Genomic DNA, 21117 nt, shown 5'->3' with positions numbered 1-21117 from the left:
ATTTACCGAGAAATAACGTATCTTCTTTGGAGCGTTGCGGTCGATTTTATTCTAAGTTTTCGTATCCATGTTCGCAAAGTTACACCTTAAAACCACGGAAAGTAATCGCACAACTTTAATGGGAATTCTCTTTTGCAAAACAATTATTCAATTATAATTTGTTAATTACATTTATGAAATATTTTTCAGCTTAATTTAATTTCGTTCATGAGCATTGTATTCACCTCAAAGCCACAGTCCGAAATGAAAGGCTATGGCAATTGAACGGCTATGGCAAAAAAAAGCGAAAATGGTATAAAAATATGGGTGTTTTTTAAACACAATCTGTAATTAATTTCATAAATGAACTGGAGCCAAAACTCACACAGATGAAATGGGTTTTTTTTTGTAAACTCCACATAATCACATACTGGATAGAAATGGGTTGGTAATACAATAAATCGAGATTATTATTTAATTTGGTCGAAAATCCACAAATGAATTTCCATGCGCTTTATTCGTTCGAATTCAGGGCAGATTGTAATTGTATACAGCCCAGCATGGTTGTGTCAAATATTTTTTTGTCGTTTCTCTTTCATCATTATTTGAACAGATGAAAATTAATTAACTCTGTTACAGAATTTCATAGGCATTCAATAATGTAAATTGGAATGTGAAGGGTGTGAGTGTTTGGATTTACAAACGGAAGGGAAATAATATCAATAGATCTCAGTTTCATTGTAATGAATAAAAAACATTCCAGTGGAACATGTTTACATGCCCAAAAATCCGTAGCAAAAAGTTGAACGGAGGCATTCAATCAAAAATTGAAATTGATTTTCTTTGTGTGATTGTTGCGATGACTGCGTCATTTGAATGCGGAAGCCATTTGTAATGGCCGGATGTTAATATTGCAGAAGATGCCAATTGTTTGTAGTTACAAAGATTTTATTGGAAAAGTTTCATCTCGAGGGCAATTTCAAGCAAGCGACACCCAATGACAGAAAACAAACTGTGAGCACAACCATAAACAATCGGTACAAGCCATAACGGTTCCGTTCATTAAATATTATTTCTTTTTCAAATTAAACCGAGGAATTTTTTGTTTTTCGAATCTTTGGAAGAGATAAAAAAAAATAACCGAATTTTTTCTGTTTTATTTTTTTCGTTACAGAAATGGCTTTGTTGCTACCGGCCGAACTATCAAAGAGCCGACACGAGAACGATACAGTCGACATCAGGAGAAATTTGCGGCTACGATACAGAGACACATTCAAACACAATCGGGATCATGAGTAAGTCAACTCCCCTCGTATAACTATTGACATTTTTCAAATTGTAGAAACCATAAAAAAAATATATATAATTGAATCGCTTCGACTGTACACCATTCTGCTCGTTGTTTTCGATTTTTTTTGCTGCTACCATAGTTATCTACAGAAAAGAACAATGCAAAAAGTGGAACAACAATTGATGAGAGTGAAAAAAGTTGAAATGGTTTCCATCGCTGGATTATTTCCGCTTTCGACAAAAGTCCAATTATTTTTCTGGTCGCACTTTAAAACTCAGCACAAAAACCATTTCAACACATTTATTGTCCTCAATTGAATGCGAATGCCATGCAATTCTAACCGAATTACCGGTCTCTTGGATGTGAAATGTTGGAATTGTAAACGGATATGACCTTTTCTACATTTGCACTCCGTATTAGATTTAATTTGAGCTAAATATGGATCGAAAAACTTTCTACCACAAAAATAATTTGAGCGAACAGGGATTGAGTGAACCAAATGGAGCTCAGCTGCAGTTCCAACGATTCGGACTTTGTTGAGCTTCGTGTGTGTGTGTGTGTGTGTGTGTGTGTGTGTGGCTTGTCGCTTCTGTACTGATATTTTCCAAAAATTTAATTTTCGAAAATTGAGTTCATGTGCAACATGGGCAGCAATGCATTTGATTGCAGTGTACAAACACGTCGAGAACATCATTGACCGAAAATGCAAATACCTTTTACATTTCCGCTTTTAAAACCCGTCGACCGAAAATTGAAGTTTTTCGCTTTCAAGTGCACTCGACGCATCTGAATTTTGCTCGATGAAATTTTGTAATGGCAGTTGACTTTGAGTATGAACATGGACGAAGGAGATAAAGAAAGGATCGAGCAAGCAAATAACGGGTTTTTCTCTTGACAATCGACATCATCAGTAGAATGCACAAAACGGCTTTTGCATCAATACACCTCGGATTGTGATACTTCAAGGAAACCACACAACATTTTGAGTGTTTGTTGGTTGATGCAAGTTTCAGTAAAAAGTGGTGAATTCCGATATGTTCAACCTCAAGAATATTTTCAAGCGAATAGACGAATCCAGATTGGGGAATGCTGGAAACGATAATAACCAGACGATATATAGCAACAGTTCAAACCACAAAAACAAATAAAATTGAGCAAGGCAAAGAGAAAAATTGCGCAACAGCAAAGAATTACATTGCTATGGCATATTTCGATACGTAAAACGGTCTTTTCTGGATCTGTTTGTATGGGTTTCGGATTCATTCCGTTGAATGCGTTTATGACACCCATCACAATCACATCAAATGGCGTACAAATAAGCAGACATATATGGTGCTTGGTTGGGTTTCCTCTTTTATTGCTCAACGATGTAGCTTAAGCACCAATCATTTCCGATTTAACCGATCCAATAAAATAAAATACAGACGAAACAACCAAAACGAAATTTCCTTGCCATTTTTGTTATTGGCATTGGCAGAACAAACTAAAAAAATACAAACGCACACTCCTTTGCTCCGCGTCTTTCACATCCGAGCGCAAAGACGCACAACGTAATTGTGATTACATTCTCAATGTGCTCGTTTCATATACCGTGGCAAAAGTAATTATTATGGTCTAACGAGAATAAAAACGGGTTTCGAATCCAAGCACACATTTTCGAAGATAAACACTGAAACAAAATCGCAATCATAATAAACACGGAAAATGGTGAATTCAAATAGGATACATACAGAAAGCTACTTTTTGCTTTTCTTATTAATTCCACTCTGTGGGAAAATCGATTGATTGGGTAAACTGTTTGGCAAAATTACTCATTTGGAATACAGATTATTGCCTTTGAAGTCTCAACAAAGCCGATGATTATGGTGTTTTTTCGTGTTTTTTTTTCTTTTTCGCCAAACTTCGTAAACTTTTGACGGCGGCAAATTTGTGTCAGCATGATGCCAACCATATTTTTTGGCATTGTTTTTATAAATCATGATCAGCCGTTTGAATGGGTGGCCACACTTTATGTTCTCTCGCTCTTAGTAAAGTAAAGTTTCTCACATAGTAAATTAGAACCCAGCGATTTTGTGCCCATCGGACTTATGTGCCGGTTAATCAAATCATTTTTCTTGCTCGTGCCTACATACTAATTCATTGGATTTGGCTAATACCCAAAATGAGGTTTTGGGATGTGACTGACTTTATTGACAACCAACATGACTCATGACTATACCCCAAACACAAATTCATTTCAACGCAAAAATGGAAGAAAAAAAAATTGATTGCGTCAGCACACTGATGGAAAGAGTGCGAAAAATTCTGATTTTCAACACAATTCATAAGGATACTTTCTGTTCTGCAATGCTGGAATTCTTTCTTTCCTTCTTTCGCCATTTCGAAAAAGGATATGCTGCGTTTCCTTTTTCTCACTTCGGACGGATTAATTAAGAAGAAAAGAAACTTTTTCCCCAGGTACTCCAGATTGTTTTCCGTAATTGTGTTTTTATTTATTCGCACCCAGACAATGTATTTGGATAACGTCAGCTATCTAACTGAAAATATCTAGCTGGGGACAGCGGCTGACGAGTATGCGTTGCGTTTTTAGCCAATGAACTCCACTTCGTTTTTATACTGCTAATGCGTTGAAAAAACGCAACGCATACTCGTCAGCCGCTGAGCTCAGCTAGATTTTTTCAGTTAGCTAGCTGATGTTATCCAAATACATTGTCTGTTCGCACCGAAGTCGCTTTTGTGAGTGTGTATGAGTATGTGTAAGTAGTAATTTCAATGATCTCTTAATCATGGTTGGAATCACTGTTTGCCTGAATGCTTTTGCCTCCAATTTCATTAGGTGTATATTGAAATCGTAGACAAAGAAAAGAGGTGTCAACACTTTGTAGTGAGCAAAAGAAAAAATCATTTAAAATGGGGAACGCTCTATTAGTATTGCAAATGGGAAAGAAAAAAAATCGACGGAATTTCCAGCTTACAGAGCTGAAGAGTGATTCTCGCTTGATAAAAAACAAAGTAAAGAAGAAAAAGAAATTAATTCACGTTTTTTCCTCTAACAAGAAAGGAATGTCTCCGTTTTTTTATGGGGAAACGTAATAAAATTATACGATTCCAACATTGTGTGCGTTTTTTTCCATCTTCGAAACGGGTTTTTACCTTGAATCTCCTATCATTTTCTTCCATTTCAAAGTGCTTTATCAACTACTTTTTAAAGAAATGGCTTCCACCTCGTTTCATCTAATTATGTTTGCATTTGCAACTGATACTCTGCGACTTTGTACGGTGTGGCAAAGAGTTTGAAAATAGAAATCCTCCCTTTCACTCTTCACTGAAGAGTCTTCAGTCAGGGAATTCAGTGCGTCAGCGTTGATTTTATAAGTTTCCTTCGAATGGATTCAATTTTATGTTTTACGATTTCAATTAAAATCGGATTCATTCACCAAGCGAATCACTCTGTCATTTCATGTGAAAAAAAAAATCAAGTGTACGAAAGTTATTGGCACAGATGTTGTCGACACAATAAAATTCCACGAAAAAATCGCATTTGATGAGAGGATACACAGCTGAGAATGTAAGCTCTTCACGAGAAATTAATTTTCCGTTTATTAAATGAAATGAATGGATTTTAATCGGTATTTATAAAACACGGTATAAAGACATGAAATGGTTTTCTGCGTATTAGAAACTGCTCCGTGCAAAGTAATTAGAATTGGCTCTTTATCAAAGACGCAAATTGATTTCAACGAATATTAATATGGTATTCATTCGTAAAAGACGTATATTTCAATTATTCCCATTTCTCTGAATCAAATCTTAAGTTATTAGCTTGCCATAATCAGCCGTTGGTTGGAAAAGCGAGTCGCTTCAATGCATTTGCCCACAGTTAAAATGAGTTATTCTTTGGTTTCTCATTAAATTGTTAAAAAAAAGTACATAAGAAATTGCATAAATTTCGAAATATTTACCTTTGCTGTCGAAAACTCCCTACTCTTATCATAGGATGCTGATTCTTTTTTGGAGGAGTTTTCTCCGCCCACCGTTACTTCGTTCTTATTTTACCGTCGTACGATGACTTGTAAGCATGACGCGAGTTTTTTCAAGGAATGTCAATCGACATGTTTCTTTCATTTTCAATTTCGAAATGAAATTGCGTCACTGAAAAGCATCCTTTTGGAATAGGAGACCAGAAGAGGATCTGTCAAACAATGAAATTTCTCGCGTAAAATGGGTGAAAATCGAGTGGAAGCAAGAGTTGGAGTGAAAGGGCAAAAATGGCATTGAAGGAATAAAAATAAAACAACGAACTGAAGGAGAAACTGTCAAGTGCCTTTTGCCTTTGTCACTGTCTATGCAACAGGAATACGAATTATAAATTGATTCGATTTGCCACGTATCACAATGTTTTACAGATGCATCAATGTGAAATGATTTAATAGCAAATTGGAACAACGATACCTTACGCGCTCACACTTGTGTCGCGCGCATTTCGTCATTTTTCCATGTGTTTTTTTTTCATGAACGAAAAAAGACGAAAACTTTTGCTGTGTTTGAATAGACGTAGAAAAATTCAATGAGCAGAGAGAAATACGAGACACTAGACTGGAGCAAGAAGCACGATGTTCAAAGAAAAATTCGCTTTTAATAACATTTTACGAGATTTTTTTTTCTCTACCTTTACCCAATGCTAGTCATCTGTGAAATTGTTTGTTGTAAAGTACACAGCGCAGCATAGAATAGGAAAAGCTCAAACAAGAACGGAACTAATATTAAGTTAATGACAATATAAGCGAGAAACTCATCGCATCGCTCTCTCTTTTCTTTCGAAAAGGAAAAAAAAGATATCATCTGGTGTTGTTGCTCTTTTCTGTTTATACAGTGAAATGTGTCTGTCATAACATCTTTTCGTGTGGAGCAAAAACACTGTCGGTGTTTCTTGTTGAGTGTCCGTTCCGCTTATTTCTGTTTCAGTTTAACTTGCTGTGTTTGTCTCTACAATATTTGCTTCTTCCAGGTGCTTTAGGATATTTGTCCACACTTCAGTATGCCAACAACACGAATAAAAAGCTTAACAGAATTCATAAATTCTCTCTGTGGCTGTATCATATTGTACAGTAAATTGAATTTAAAATAGATTACTCATTTCTTACTGGCCCATCAGAATCAATTCGAAACCCGGAAAATGAAAAAAAGGCAGAGCTACCATAATTTCCACTAAAATAATCAACATTAAATATTCCCATGAATTATTTTACGAATTAATGCAATTCAATTGGATTGACCCAGATCAAGCGGAAATTATGCTTTAATTAATGTGCACACTTTGGGATTTGTATCAGGTCAATTAGCACTTTAGCCATATGTTTCTGTGTCAAATTCTGAACGTACTCAAAGTGATGCGGATGTATTGATTTTCGACGTTTTATATCGGTCAAATTAAAGCTCATTTGTGTGGAAGGAAAATCAATTATTTTTGAAAAATACAAAATGATTTCAATCAAAAGTCCAATTGAATATTAATTTAGTTCAATTTGTGCAATAATGGCACATGTTTTGTAGCCATGCAACAAAGTATGAAATAAATTATTCTTCGTCGAATATATGTATATTTATATTCGAATTGTGTACATTTAAGATGACATTGTTTCTAACTTTTAATTTAACTTGTCAACCGATTTATCACTTCAAACGTTTACTCAAAGATTGGAACAGGATACGGTCTGTACAGGAAACACACTATCAATTTCATAGTATGAAAACACTCACACACAGTTTCACAGTGACTGCTTCCATAGTGATTTAACGCTAGACAATATATTTAATTACGTCCAACGACAACATATTGAATGATACGAAAATTCTGTGTTTTTCATTTCGGCATATCATCGTCGGTTGTGTGTCCATTGCCTAAATTAATTTCGTAATTGTTTGTTTTGCTTGAAATTCGATAATACAGCTAAAAATGAATGAGCACAAAACTTACCTTCAATTATGTGAGCCTCGACCCGAATAAAGCTGAAATTATGTAATTTCAAGTAAAACAACGTACCTACCGTATTCGCTATACTTGAGTGTCTGCGTCTGTTGCTAGAATACTGTTGCGTAAGTTATTGACGGAGAGATTTGGCAGATTCTGCTTATTATATTTTCTCGAATGTTATGGGAAATGTTGGTCATGAATAATGTACGAAAAAAGAAGAAAAAAATAGCATCGAAATTGTCAAATTGAACAATCGAAATTTGTGATCACTTAAAAACATTAGTATGTTCAACATACATGCAAACTTTAATGAAAATTTAAGAGAAAAAAGAATACAAAATGCGAGAGGTGATTAAAGATTTACGATCATAGCAAAGTAGAAAAAAAATCTATGAAATTTTTAATTAAAACAGAAAAGAAGAGTTTTAATTATTGTGCTAGATTTTCTACAATTGTAATGATACCGCACGCAAGCACATTGCCGACCGCCATTTCTTCGGTTTGGTATGAGACGGGCTGAATGGCTTGCTCGGCAACGGGCACTCCGTAAATATCTGGACTGCGATTGAATTCAATGGGTTTCTCATGAATTACAATCGAACGACCGACAACGCCACGATGGCCGAACAGTTGAATATGCGGGCTAAAAAACGACAGATCGAGATTGCCCGATTCGGGTACGTCAATGTTTCCAATCTAGTTAGTGAACGAAAACATGGATAAATATTTAATTTTCCATTTTCCACAGCTGGCCGATGGATGTGAATTTTCTTAAAATACATGATGAACATATGTGCCGAGTCTTATTTGTGTGTCTTACCAAAACACCACGAACGTGTGGTCCGGTCGATTTACAACCTTGTCGCATATCACCGAACGCATGTATATGGATGGCATGTTTACCAGGCGGCAATCCGGTTGCGTTGATATTCACCAGAACGGGATTCACCGGGCCTATTTGACGGAAGCTCGCTTCACCATTTTTGCCATCACCTTCACCTGCCCACAGCATCGACCATGCTCTCCAGTTTGGTTCCGGTGACTGCACATTTTCACAAAACATGCAAATTAAATCGTATTTAAACGACGAGAGAATGAGAGGAAAAGTGAAAAAAAATGTTGGAAATCATCCTGGCTCGAAATCAAAGGGGTGTTTCGAATGAATCACTCAAAACAGTGGAATGCAAAATCTTTGTTTTACTAACGCACACACACACACACACACACACACACACACACACATTGAAAATTGAAACTTACAGGTGGCCCATAGATATCATTCCCATATTGACCATATTGACCGATAAACTTTGCATCCAATGGATTATTGGGATGATTTTTACCCGAAATTATTTCCACATCTTTATCTAACACACTTTGGCCAGCAACAAATGCCACCAATCCAGAATTTACTAGCAACACAACTACTTTGTACAACGCCATCGTTTTTTCAACAAACACACCAATTCCACTTAAACACAGCAATCGCAGCCGATGCAATTCATTAATTAGGAATGATAATCAAACACTTTGAATTTCAAATTCGGAATGTTTTCATCGCGAAGCTCAACAAACGACTGACCGATCTAGCCACAAGTTGCTTGTGATTTATATAGAGAATTTTATGATACACCGCACAGCACAGCATGCATTTCATGAGTTCGTTTTTTGTTTTGTTTTTATTTTTGCAAATCATTCTAATGAAACAAAAACGTCGTTCCGTCTCTTCACAACAAGCGAAACAATTAAATTATATAGATTTAAAAACAGCGACAAATCGAGAAACACCTCAACTACCGTTCGACTTTTCGACGCATATATTGTATCTGTCCGGCCGAGTAGTGAATCGATCAATTGTATGCACCTGTTGTGTGTGTGATACATTGTAAAAAAAATGCAGAAGAACAAAAACGGCTTAATTATTGTAGAAGTTGACATCGATTAGAAGCAAATGCATTTTTACTGTGGCAAAATCAATTGTTTCGCAGAACACTCTGTTGGCTGGCATTTTCATGCGTCGTATGCGCTATGAAATCGCACGAAAACAATGTTTGATGAATATATGCAAGCCACCATTTATGATGACGAAATCGGGCAATTTTGATGCAAAGTACACGAATCGGCATGCGCCGATTATGTTTGATTGCTTCGTGTATCAGTGACGACGAATCTACTCACTGGAACGAAAATAAATAACGAAAGAAATGAAAGGAAAAAAAAAACTCCAGCGAATTTGTTGAGCATGTATTTGTTCAAACGCTTGCACGATAGCTACGCATCGTTCACTCCAACGTTATCACTGTAGGCGTAAGCATCGCGTGTCTCATCAACATATCGTTGCATGGGCAACTGTGTCTCTGCGATCAGATGTTGTTGTTCGCACGCGATTATTCTTCATTCTATTGCACCCAATGAATAATTACAATTTTCGATATTTTTTTTTTTGTTATAAATAAACTTTATGTTTTAATAATAAAGTCTCTTCCGTTTCGGGTTTTTCTGTGCGAATTTTTCACACTTGTGTGCAAATAGACTTTGGAATGTTCGAACCCGCATTTGAACTGGTTGTAATAGGATTCGTATTGAACATGTTTGTATTCCCAACGAGCATCTTCTTTGACCGAATTTCGATCGAGAATTAAAAAGAACAACAGATTAATTTTGTTGTGATAATGTTTTGCCAACGAGTATTTTCCTGTTCCAGTTCACATACCATGTCAGTGTGTTGATGTTAAATGAACGTAACGAATGCTTGCCTTCATTTTCTTGTCTTGTCCTCAACATTCACAAGATTCTCAACATTTTCTTGTGTACATTGCTCTGAATTCATTCCGCTAAATTGTGTCTGGCGGAGGAAAAAAAAACCCTTCGCCGAATACGGTTGCGGTTGTTGGCGGAAATGAAAAAGTGCTGTGTTTTAAATTGCTGGCATGTCATCATGTTGCTCTTAGGCATCTGTTGGAAATGCTATCATCACAATTCCAACCGTTGTGTCATAAAAGTGTTCTGGCCGCTGTTTCTTCGTCTTTCTCTCTCTATTTTATCAATTAAAACGCGCGTCGTTGTCGCTGCCGTTTTGCAATTGTACCAAAGCAGACACGAAGAAGAAATAGAAGCGGGAGAAAAAAAATTCACTCAAATAGTTTCTGTTCCGTTTGCATTGACATTTTATGGCTTGAAGCGAACATGAAAAATGCAATGGAGACCGATAAGAACAGGAAAAAAAGAATCGTCCCAGACTTTTATTACGTTGACAAACGCAATGGGATTGTTCATGAAGAAAATGCGCTATCAAAAAGCCATTTCCACTTGGTTAACTGACTTGAACAATTTCGAAAATGCGCAGACAAGTTCCGATAGTTGGTTTGAAAATGCTCTCAATCGTACACTTTGAGTTAAATTGATGCTACCTGAGCATTTTCGAACAGAGAAGGAGAAAAAAGCGCCCGCAGTTATGCAACGAAACACCAATTTTCGTGCACTTAAAAGAGCAAAGAGCCTCATTTCGTCTCTTGTGCAAACCAAACGAGATTTTTTTTTCTTCCACATAATAAATCGCCTTATTTCGCTGCTTTATTCTGCTATGAGCAGCAACGATAAGAACCGCATGAAAATACAAAATGTAATTGGCTTGCACAGCAATGACCTGAATTCATCGATTGTGATTTGAAGTGCATTTGAATATTCGCAATTTTCAATTTAAACGCATAATAATTTATGCCATGCAACGACATACCGATTGGTCATTTGCATTCAAAACATGTGTCCAACTGTGAAATGTGTCCATTTTGTTGTCAAACATTTCGAATCAGGAACGCAATCGCTTATGCATCTTTCAAATGGAGACGAATATTGATATTTTATATTGAAATGAATCGCATGCTGATTGCATCTTCATTTTATATCATGTCGATCAACTTTGAAATGCATGTGCACTGACTCGAGCATTTGCATTTGTATTGGATACACTCTACTCTTCGTTCGTTATTGCTGATGTGAATGGCAAGGAATGCTATTATTTGAATCGACCATGTATTCCATTGCGATTGATACACATTTTCCAAAATTCCCCAGTGATTCGGTGCATTATTGAAAACTGCAGCTAACTACTACTATTACCGATTGTGATGTGTCTTCGGTGAATTGCATTTTCTACACACTGCAAACATGGGAGTTTTACGTCGATGCTGTGATGTGGCTTCGAATCACAGCAAACGCAGTGGACTTTTTGCGGCATGAACACTCTTCACATGAATACTTGATGCGTTTAGAGTCGTTTTGGCATTTGATACATCTAAATTGGCTTTGCTCCATTTCAAGTGCTGGTGGCATTGTTGGTGACAAGCGCAAATAACACTTTCATTCGTTCGCCGGAGATTCTTCTCAAAGTAATCCTCTACACAGAGTTGTACAGGCAATGCGATGCTATAGATTTTTTCACTCTGCTTAACCATCTCGCTCTCTCTCTCCCGCTCTCCCTTTCTCCTTCTCTCTTGTTCGTATTCAATACTACTCAAAGTGCACAACACCTAGTTGAACTCAGCGCCTTTTCACAGTGTGTTGATTCAGTTTAAATTAAAGAAAAAACACGCCATTCACAGCTCACTGGTATGTGATATTGATATTTTCATAAACCCAAATCTCATGTCACTGCTTTACCTTTATACTAGTGTGTTGCACTAGAAAAAATGGGCAAAAACACGTCAAGGATAGGTTATTTCGATTCAAAATAAATGACGATCGAAATTCCCCATCGATTTGTTCATAAATACATTTCGTTGCGTGCATACGATTCGGATTCTAGATTTTTCCCAGTTTCGAGCAGTATCAATATCGATATATAAGATTTTTTTTCTCACACAATGGCATTGTTGATTTGGTCGTTTTTTTTTGCTTTCATCTTATTTTCAATACACAGCAAATAATATCTGCTGGAAATAGCGCAAATGCTGTTGTATCCAGTTTAATAGGATTGGAGTGCCTTTGACACAAATCAAGCGCATTATTCAAGTACAGATGATTTCAGAGGCAAAAAAAATGTCGACAGTGTCAGCACTCCTTGTGCTTCTTCAGTTTCTTCATCCATTCAATCGATATGGAAAATATCGAGATAAACTAAAATTTCAAATTTTCTACATGATTCGAGTTAGTTATGAAGAAGGACGTAAAAAAACTGCTCAATACGTTAGCATTCCTTCTAGACAAAAAGGGAATGATGACTAACATGATAAAAGTTTGTTCAAACTTGTCTATAATTTGGTATTATTATGTAGCAAATGTTTTAGCAACGCCGAAGCACATGTTTGGCTTTGAATGTATGAGTTCTTTAGCGTAAGTTTTCTCACTAAATTAAAAATTACCGTTCAGCTCAGCAATTATTTAGTTTTGGCTGGAGGGGGGGGGGGGCATTTAAAGCATCCGATATGCCGATAAGTTTTGCGAATGTGATACAAAACTAAATCGATTGGACATTGTGAACATTGAAGCCATCGAATGGGTTGCAACCGATATTGATAAGTTAAACAATAGAAGAGAAATGCACTCGAAACTTGAGCCACACTTGGCCGGAGAAACTTTATAAAGTTAGTTTTCCATGCTGAATATCACATCGCTGTGGATGATCACTTGAGCACAGACACAACTTCACAAACAAATTTCTGTGAAACGTGTTCTCTTCCAGTTACACGAAATCTATAGGAAAAGTTCGTTCGTTTGGCTCGTTCATGGGTGATTATTTTTGCACGATCTCAATAAAACTAATAGTTCTAGAGAATGGTGTTCGGCATCTTTTCCACTTAAATGTAATTAAAAGCAAAGAAAAAAACTAGACAACGTTCTGCAGTATATTGCAGATTTTAAATTGCCGTTCGATTGCATGGCAAAATATTCGCTCCATCTTTGGAACTGCAACTTTAATTTCTTGGCTTGTGTTTTTTTTTCTCCTTGTGTTGCTCAATTTCCTGTTTCACTTGCAATATATGTATATATCATGTCCGATGTAAGGAGCAAAAAGCGGCTGGGATAAAAAGAGCTCTCCAGAGAAATCACATCAAATGAAACGAACAAAATTAAAGGGATGTGATGGAATGTACAGTACAGTGTGCACAACTCTTGATGCATTCATTAAATTATTGAAACAATCATAGCCGTATCGACAATCGAATTTAAGAGTCAGCAATCAATTAGAAAAAATGTAAGAATCAAACCAAGGCAGCATCGAAAACGATTAATTCAGGTTGCCATGGAAGCTTCAATGCTTTTCAAATTCAATGCTTTTTGAATGAATCCATCTTGAGAAAAATCGAGAAGTGGAGATGTGACTCTGAGTGAAAAATTAAAAGCAATTAAGCGATGGAATTTTCAAATGTCAAATGTGGGACAATTTTTAGAACAATCAATTCGCGTATTTCGTCGAAATTAAAGTAGCTTATAATATATTTATTTGCATTTATAACAAAAAAGCGGCTATACTCTCTTAAATAATTAAGAGAGAACATGTTTTTTCCATTAAGTTCCACTTAAAATACAGTTGGGCCATATGAATCCGGTTGTTTTGTGTCATAGATAATTTTAAGTTTGAAACAACGAGTTGCTAATTTAGTACTAACCCAATTCAATGTTTTAACATAGACCGTTTTGACCTTTTTTGCGTTGCATTTTCTCATCATCGAAATTTTCCTGTCTAATTTTAGGTACTGTGTCGAATTTGAAGTAATTAAAGCAGCAAAAGCATGTCATAAGCTTCCACCATACAATAAGTTGACCGAAGGTAATTTAAAATTGTTCAGTTCACATTTTTTCCACCTCTCAATCAGAAGAGCCAATCAGTTGTTAAATTCGATATTCGTGCCGGATTTTTTCGTTCTCTTTGGTTTCAGGTGACCGAGTTGTTATTCGGTGCGACTTGGAGGCATTGCAAAAAGATACAGAGCCCGAAGAAATCACCGACAACTCGTCCATACATGAAGATTCGCCGAGTTTCCGTTGCCGTGGCGAAGGTCTACCCGGACGAAACACACGCTGGAGCGCTTTGGCTGCACCATCATGTCGTGGCAAATGGCTACGCTTAACCGTCGGCCAACCCAAGAAATGTACAGATTCACAGTTCATTTTTATTTAAAAAAAAGAAGAAGAAGAAGAACAAGAAATTTTAAAACTAACAAAAAAGTTTCATTTGTTTTGTAATGCTCGTGCAAATGCATACGAAAAAAATAGAAGGAGAGTAAACAAACTTTTTGTGTTCGAACTTCGGAATTTGAAGAACTAATAAGAAAATGGACGAAATACAGAAATAACAATCTAGAGCCATAGATTAATGCAATATGTTCCCCTCTTCCTGCTCATCATTCAAAAACAATCGCTTCGAAAACGTACAGCTTTGTTTCATCCAGTTTTTGTTCTTCCTTCGCCTTTCAAAGTCATTACAAGTTCAGTTGTAGTTCATTTTCAGTTAAATCCATCAAAAACGGTCACGAGCACATTTGGTGCGAAGCCCTGTAAGCATCATAACAAACTTGCTATATTTCGATCATTTCAAAGCGAATTTAATTTAAGAAAATAAAAAAATAATAATTGAGAAAAAAAATTTAAATCTGGAGAATGAAAATAAATTTTTAGGAAAGAAAAATGAGAAGATTTTAGAGGCAAACCGATGAACCCATTTCATTTGTAAATATAAGTTAAATACACGGTTTAATATTGTTTCTTTTTTCATGAATTCAGTAAATAATCAATTTTGAAATTAGGCTTAAAATTGCGTTGAATGATAAATGGAATCAGGCAATTGGTCATTTTCGAAAAGATGAAAAGAAAACACACAAAAATACAAACATTTTAGAAAGTGACGAATTGTTTTAAATAAATTGTAAGATCTGTATTAATAATAATAATGATAATAATAATCAAATTTTCATTTTTCAGTGGAGTTCATTCAAAATAAACAATAAAAATAAATGAAGAGAAAAAAAGTAACAAATACATCAATCGAAACGAACGATTTTCCACATCAAATCGGTCAATTAAAATCATGAAGTATTTCATGTTGAAGACAAAATACATGCATATATTTTCCTATTGAAATGTAAAATAGAATGTATCACATTCAATATTACAAATTAAGACGCAACATGAGTGAAGATAATCAATAAAACACAACTGGTGACATTTCGATTCTGCTACATTTGTCCGTACACAAAAACCGTTTTGAATACATATCAAACAAGCTCTTCTTCACACATAAACACAAACACTTAAAAGCGAAAATGTTTTCATTTGAATTTTAACTGAACCGCAACACATTTTACCAAAATTAGAACAATGACCTTGTTTCAAGCAGATCACAGCCAAATTACATTTCATTTTCAATAACATTAGAAGAATGGTCCATATTTGTACGAAAATTGTGTCGTACATGCAAAACAAACCATAATTAAATAATTTTAAGGATTGTGTAATATTCAGTCTAACTAAAAAAAAATAATAAAAAAATACACGAACAAATTTTGATTTTCCATTTTTAATGTTGGGTCGAGAATTTCGAGATGGTATTCAAAAAGTAAATATGATTCCATTTGATTTAAAATATGGACATAGAAATAGAATTCAACAAATTCCCACCATTTCGATTATCAAACGATCGAATTTTATGTTTATTCGTGCATACTTTGTTGTCAACATTCTAAAAGCTGCAACAATTAATATCAACAATATCACTTTTATATGATTTTATGCGTACTGTACACGAGTATACATTTTCATTGAATAGAGAGTATTTAACCTGCACAAAGAGTATTACAAACTTCCAGCAAAGAATTTTCACAAAGGGATGCAAACGTGGAATGCGACGAAAATGATATCAAAGGTAGCGCTGTGAAATCATATTTTATACTCCCGCAAAGAAACGTATACACTTGTTTAAGAATAATAATCCGGAAACGGTATAAGAGTGCATAAAAGCGTTGTGCTTTGATCTGTCATTAGTGCAGTCGAAATAAAATGTGTTTTATCATTGCACAACGGATATTCCTTTGTTATTCATACTGAAAAGATTTCTCCTTTATTCATTGCACAGCATTGTATATTTTTACTTGGGTTTGAGAATTATAAATTAACACATGCAAATGAAAGCGTCACAAGCAATTTCTTTTCTCTGCAACCCAATGTTGTTTGGGAACAAAAAAGCACACAGGAAAATGAATATTGCGAAATTCGTGTACCTCGTCGTTGAGCAAAACAACAGACATTGAGATAACATGATATCTGTTCATAAGCATTAGGAGATAATGAGTTGCTTCCTATACAAAATCGAACATTGCTAGGTACTCCTCTGTTGCTGTTGAGATGGTATTCGTATTCGCACCGAATTTAGTTTAATCACAACATTTCACAGCAGTGTTCGATTTCATGTTTGATGCAATACTCTATCTCACAACGCCTATCTCTATATCCGCAAATATGATGTTTATTCCACGTACTGACGCTCTGCGCAAAGACGAACATTGCTTTCATATCTTGATTATATTCTCTCTGTTTTTCATTTTCAAAGGACTGATGAAAAAACGAGCTACTGTTCGTGATGTATGAAATATGAAACTGGAGCATTCACGAGACATAATTCGCACCTACACTAAATTCACATGCATGTATATTCCATAATGGGAATTCCAAGCGCCTCAACCAAATGAATGAAAGTGTGTTTACGCTTGCAGTTGATGTGTTTTGTGACGTTATGCAACAATTTACCTCAATCGACCAGAATTTCATTAGAATATTACATCAACTGCATTGTGCTCATTTGTTGTGCTTCCATGCAAGACTTTCGACTCGGCGCTTCGACAAAATTGTTGGATTATTCCATCGCTGGTGTACTGTGCATCTCTTGACATATGCGAAACAATTATCTAGTACCGCTACGAAAAAAAAAGATCCGTTTGAATCCATTGTGACGCATTTCCTGCCGTACATAATTACATTTTCGTTATTTAATTACATTTAATTCATTTTGAAAATGCTAAGTTATTCACTGTTGTAGCTTAAGTGAGTTATGCACGCTGCTGCATTTCGACTTTGGAATTTAACTGTTGGAATTTAACCAACAAAAAAACATAGAACATAAGCAGAAGCGTTTCAATCGACTGACGAATGCAATTATTGCTTTTCCGCGAACAGTTAACAAAGTTCTGTTGTTACACAGAGAATTTAGCATGCAAAGCGCTTTTGTTAACAAACGTAAGTTAACCATTTTATAACCACATTTTCAACAAAATATCGAAATAGATTGCATCTCAGTGATTGTTCTTTATGGTGCAAGATGTTTGGTGTATTGAAATTGTGAGCTTTATGGGAGGAATGTGTTGCATGCAGCTTTTCAGAAAATTCACACAAGCATCTGGTATTACAAAAGGAACAATTTGGAACATGTTTCAATAAACGAGATAACAACGTTTGATACATACATTAAAAACGGGTTTACTTTACGCTATTACCTTACTTATCATCTTGAAAGAATGGTGGATGACTTTTCCGCTTCTTTGACATGTAAATGTAATTTTAATTTGCTCATGTTGCAACCTATCGCCTTGCAGTCATTTAATTTTGCCGCATCTTTAGTGAACTTTCAATTTAATTATGTTAAAATGTTTTGCAACAAACAATGTACAACATAAAATAAGAATGAAAAGAAAAATCTATAAAAAGTAATTAAACTAAAATTAACGTATATTTTCCCTTGAAGTATATACACTGTACACAGCGTTGAAAATTCACAGTCCACATGAGCTGTGTGGAAATTGATGAAAGCATTCGATTATCATCATCATCCATTAAGTGTGCTCAGTCTTCGGAAGAGTTCATCTTGTATATGGTGCCTATTTTCACTTTTTCATATAAAATTCTCTCTGTCTCTTTAATTTAATCAAATGAAAATGTGCACGTGACAGTATTTATTGCTATAGCAACAAATATATTGTTATTCGATATAATAATGTCGAGACAGGCAGAAAAGTGACAAAAGAAGAATTGTTGCCACTGCTCAAGCACGAAAAGATGGAACGACAAAATCTTATTATAAAATGTAAATGAAATGATAATGGGTGAGAGAGAGAGAGAGAGAGATGTGTTTGAATAGAAAAAAAAAGTATGATATCCATGTGTTTGCACGTCATTCTCTGTGTGTATGGCATCGATTATTTGTGCGACACAAACAAACGAGCAAACGGAAACGACCGATGGAAAAATTGGAGTCGGACCGATTTAAAAAATTGTTTGGCAAAATATTTTCGCAAGCCGAAAGAGAAAAAAATTGCATTGGAAAAGCGGCTTGTCACGTTTTTGATGGTGATATTCAAATGGTGTGCGCCATTTTCCGACTATGATCCTCTTTTTATGCATAAAACGAAATACTTTATGACGGTACCTTTTTTTTTCAGTTCATCGAAATTGAGATGAAAAATGCTACAATTTTTTTCGAACCGTAATTTAAAGTATTCAAAATCATTGAAAGTTTCATTCGACCAGAATAATACAACGACGACGACGACGACCAAATGATGATGCGCAATAAAAACAAGACCATCAACAATTATGAAGTCGATGAAGTTTCTAAACTCAAAATATTGTTATTGCACTGTTCGTTATGCTTGGTGAATTTGAATTTTTCGTTTTTTGCCGGACGAGCACAGCACACACACACACACCACTTTCTGCCATGGATATCCCTGAAATATTCATAGAATTATTAGTCATTCCGTTATTAGTTACCAATTTATATATGCTTGATAATGGTTAAGCCCTAACCTCAGCCAATGCCAGTGGCTAAGTCAATTTCATAGGAAAGTAGATACCCACATTGGAAATGTTTTTGGCCAGTGAAAGTGTTATCTTATGCGATGTGCACTCCAAAATGTGTCTATCTTGTTCAAAATAATTTTCTGCACGAATCTCCGATTGATTGGAGCTCACGAAATATTCGGTGAATATTCCGCCACAAAAGTAGAAGAGCAACATTTGCCACAGATTATTTTCCTATACGAGCACGTATTGAGTTGCTCTTATTTCATTGGCAAATGGTTGAAAGGTTCGATATCTTTGTTGGCACACTCTCTTGCCACATCAATCCCGTGCGAACAAGACCATCAAAATGAATAAGATATTGGCAATACGGATGGAAAATGCAAACATTTTCGATCGATCTTAGTAATATTAATATTTAAGGAATCGAATGGGTTTTCGGTCGATACAAAAAAATATATATGTTTTCCATGGTAAATTCGAAAAGAAGCTTATTACAATATGAACACTGAACCAAATATCCAATAAAGTTAGAAAACTGATGGGTGCTGTCATACTAGTTCGCATTTGATTCACACATTACGGACTTGATATACGTATTGGCAATTGAATGCTTTCGAGTACAATACCAAAAATAAAATCAAAACCAAACCAAATTCACATTCGAGCGGTTATTGCTTGATTTCTCGGTTGGCCGTGTGCTGGTTTCAACACAGGCGCCACAATTATGCTGCATTTGTTTGCATTGGCTACCGTTTGTTTATTTGATAAAGTGGAACATTCGAATCAATGCACTCATGTCTTATTTAACATAATTCCAAAGTAAAATTATGATTTTATGAATTCCAGCCCGATTGAACCAAATTCGTTCACAAATCGAGTCCATTCTGATTACAAAAGTCATTAGTTGTTTGTTGCATCATTCAACTGTGCGTAAATGTTTTCATCCTTTCTTAATGAAGAGTGCGTATACGCAAATCAACGGTTCGCTCGATAATTTCGTAAATCGAATGCGTAAAATATTGATTTCAGAAAATTCGATTGTTTTTAGTTTGGCCCTGTGCTGCTCTGCGCTGCAGCTGTTTGCTGAAATCAAAACAAACCAAGAGATTTTCAAAATGTTTGCTTAATTTTCCGGAGTAGAAATTCGTATTTCTGTTGGTTTTTAGCAGTTGCAGCAAACATGTTGCAAAATCAAATGTTGTCATGATGGGGATAGAGTGAGCGAGTGAGAGTCAGAGGTAGTGAAAGATGATACACGACCGTTTCGAACTCTGATTTTACAATAACAGTAATATCTATGTTCTGATGCCGGAAAATGGCAGCGAGCAAATTGTTATGAAATCGATTTGGCGATGGTTTCGAGCGATAGACATGATGCAAAAATCACTAGCAAAATCATATTGCCATCTGATTTATTATTGCTCCTTCAACGTTTGAGTTAATAAAGACACACACTCGGCAATGCACATTCGTTTGTTGATAATTCCCGTTCGCATGCATTGTTTGCTATACAAATTTATTCGCTTGATGCGCATTTCAAACACAATGCTAATCAATTTGTGCATGAAGATTGATGAGTTGATGGAGCGCATAACAATAAGTGCGTTCGTGCTAGAAAAATATACGAGAGAATCAAATTTGCATATCAAAAGTATGGGTTTTGCCAGCAAAACACTGCGAAAACATACGATAACCCACTATATTTTTCCATACACCGAATGTGTGCGTAGTCATTACGAAAGCAATGAGAATGAATTATAAGCTCAAAGTAATTTCGATTCATACAGAGTAAAAGTGCCAACAAACGGTCTTGATACTTGCTGGCTCGTTATATCGAGATCGAACCGAGATTTGCTCCGACACAATGGAATGCAGTGTGTGGTATTGAGCGGTTGAATAGAAACAAAATTGCTGAGTTGGGATAAAGAGATTTCGTGAAATTGGATCATGTGCGTGCGTTTGTGTATGTGTGAGGACATTCTGTGCAAATGACATCGCATCTGATATCAGCGCTTCATTCGAGTTTCATTACCAGACCAGTGCCGGTATTCTACGACTTTCCGACAAAATCGTTCGGAATTAT

The 21117-nt window shown here is 35.6% G+C and overlaps 2 protein-coding genes across 2 annotated transcripts in view; one reads left to right on the top strand and one right to left on the bottom strand.

Moving 5' to 3' along the window:
• Window positions 1–15743, top strand: part of LOC129566891 (somatomedin-B and thrombospondin type-1 domain-containing protein) — an 83497-nt gene extending 67754 nt beyond the window's left edge. The window contains exons 3-5 of the mRNA XM_055443265.1: window positions 1154–1274; window positions 13937–14013; window positions 14123–15743. Coding sequence (XP_055299240.1) covers window positions 1154–1274; window positions 13937–14013; window positions 14123–14364 — 440 coding nt within the window. The 3' untranslated portion in view covers window positions 14365–15743. The remainder of the gene's footprint in view (window positions 1–1153; window positions 1275–13936; window positions 14014–14122) is intronic.
• Window positions 7532–8835, bottom strand: LOC129566898 (superoxide dismutase [Cu-Zn]). The gene is made up of 3 exons (XM_055443280.1): window positions 8505–8835; window positions 8065–8286; window positions 7532–7940 (listed from the first exon to the last, which is right to left on the bottom strand). Exons 1-3 carry the CDS (start codon window positions 8685–8687, stop codon window positions 7674–7676), a joined length of 672 nt encoding a protein of 223 aa, XP_055299255.1. The 5' UTR covers window positions 8688–8835; the 3' UTR covers window positions 7532–7673.
• Window positions 15744–21117: the final 5374 nt, after the last annotated feature.

The sequence above is a fragment of the Sitodiplosis mosellana genome, unplaced genomic scaffold (assembly GCF_009176505.1).
Source record: "Sitodiplosis mosellana isolate CC-2019 unplaced genomic scaffold, AAFC_SMos_1.0 Smas_scaffold_1, whole genome shotgun sequence".
NCBI classification, from domain to species: domain Eukaryota; kingdom Metazoa; phylum Arthropoda; class Insecta; order Diptera; family Cecidomyiidae; genus Sitodiplosis; species Sitodiplosis mosellana.
This window is presented reverse-complemented; position numbering and strand designations above follow the sequence as displayed.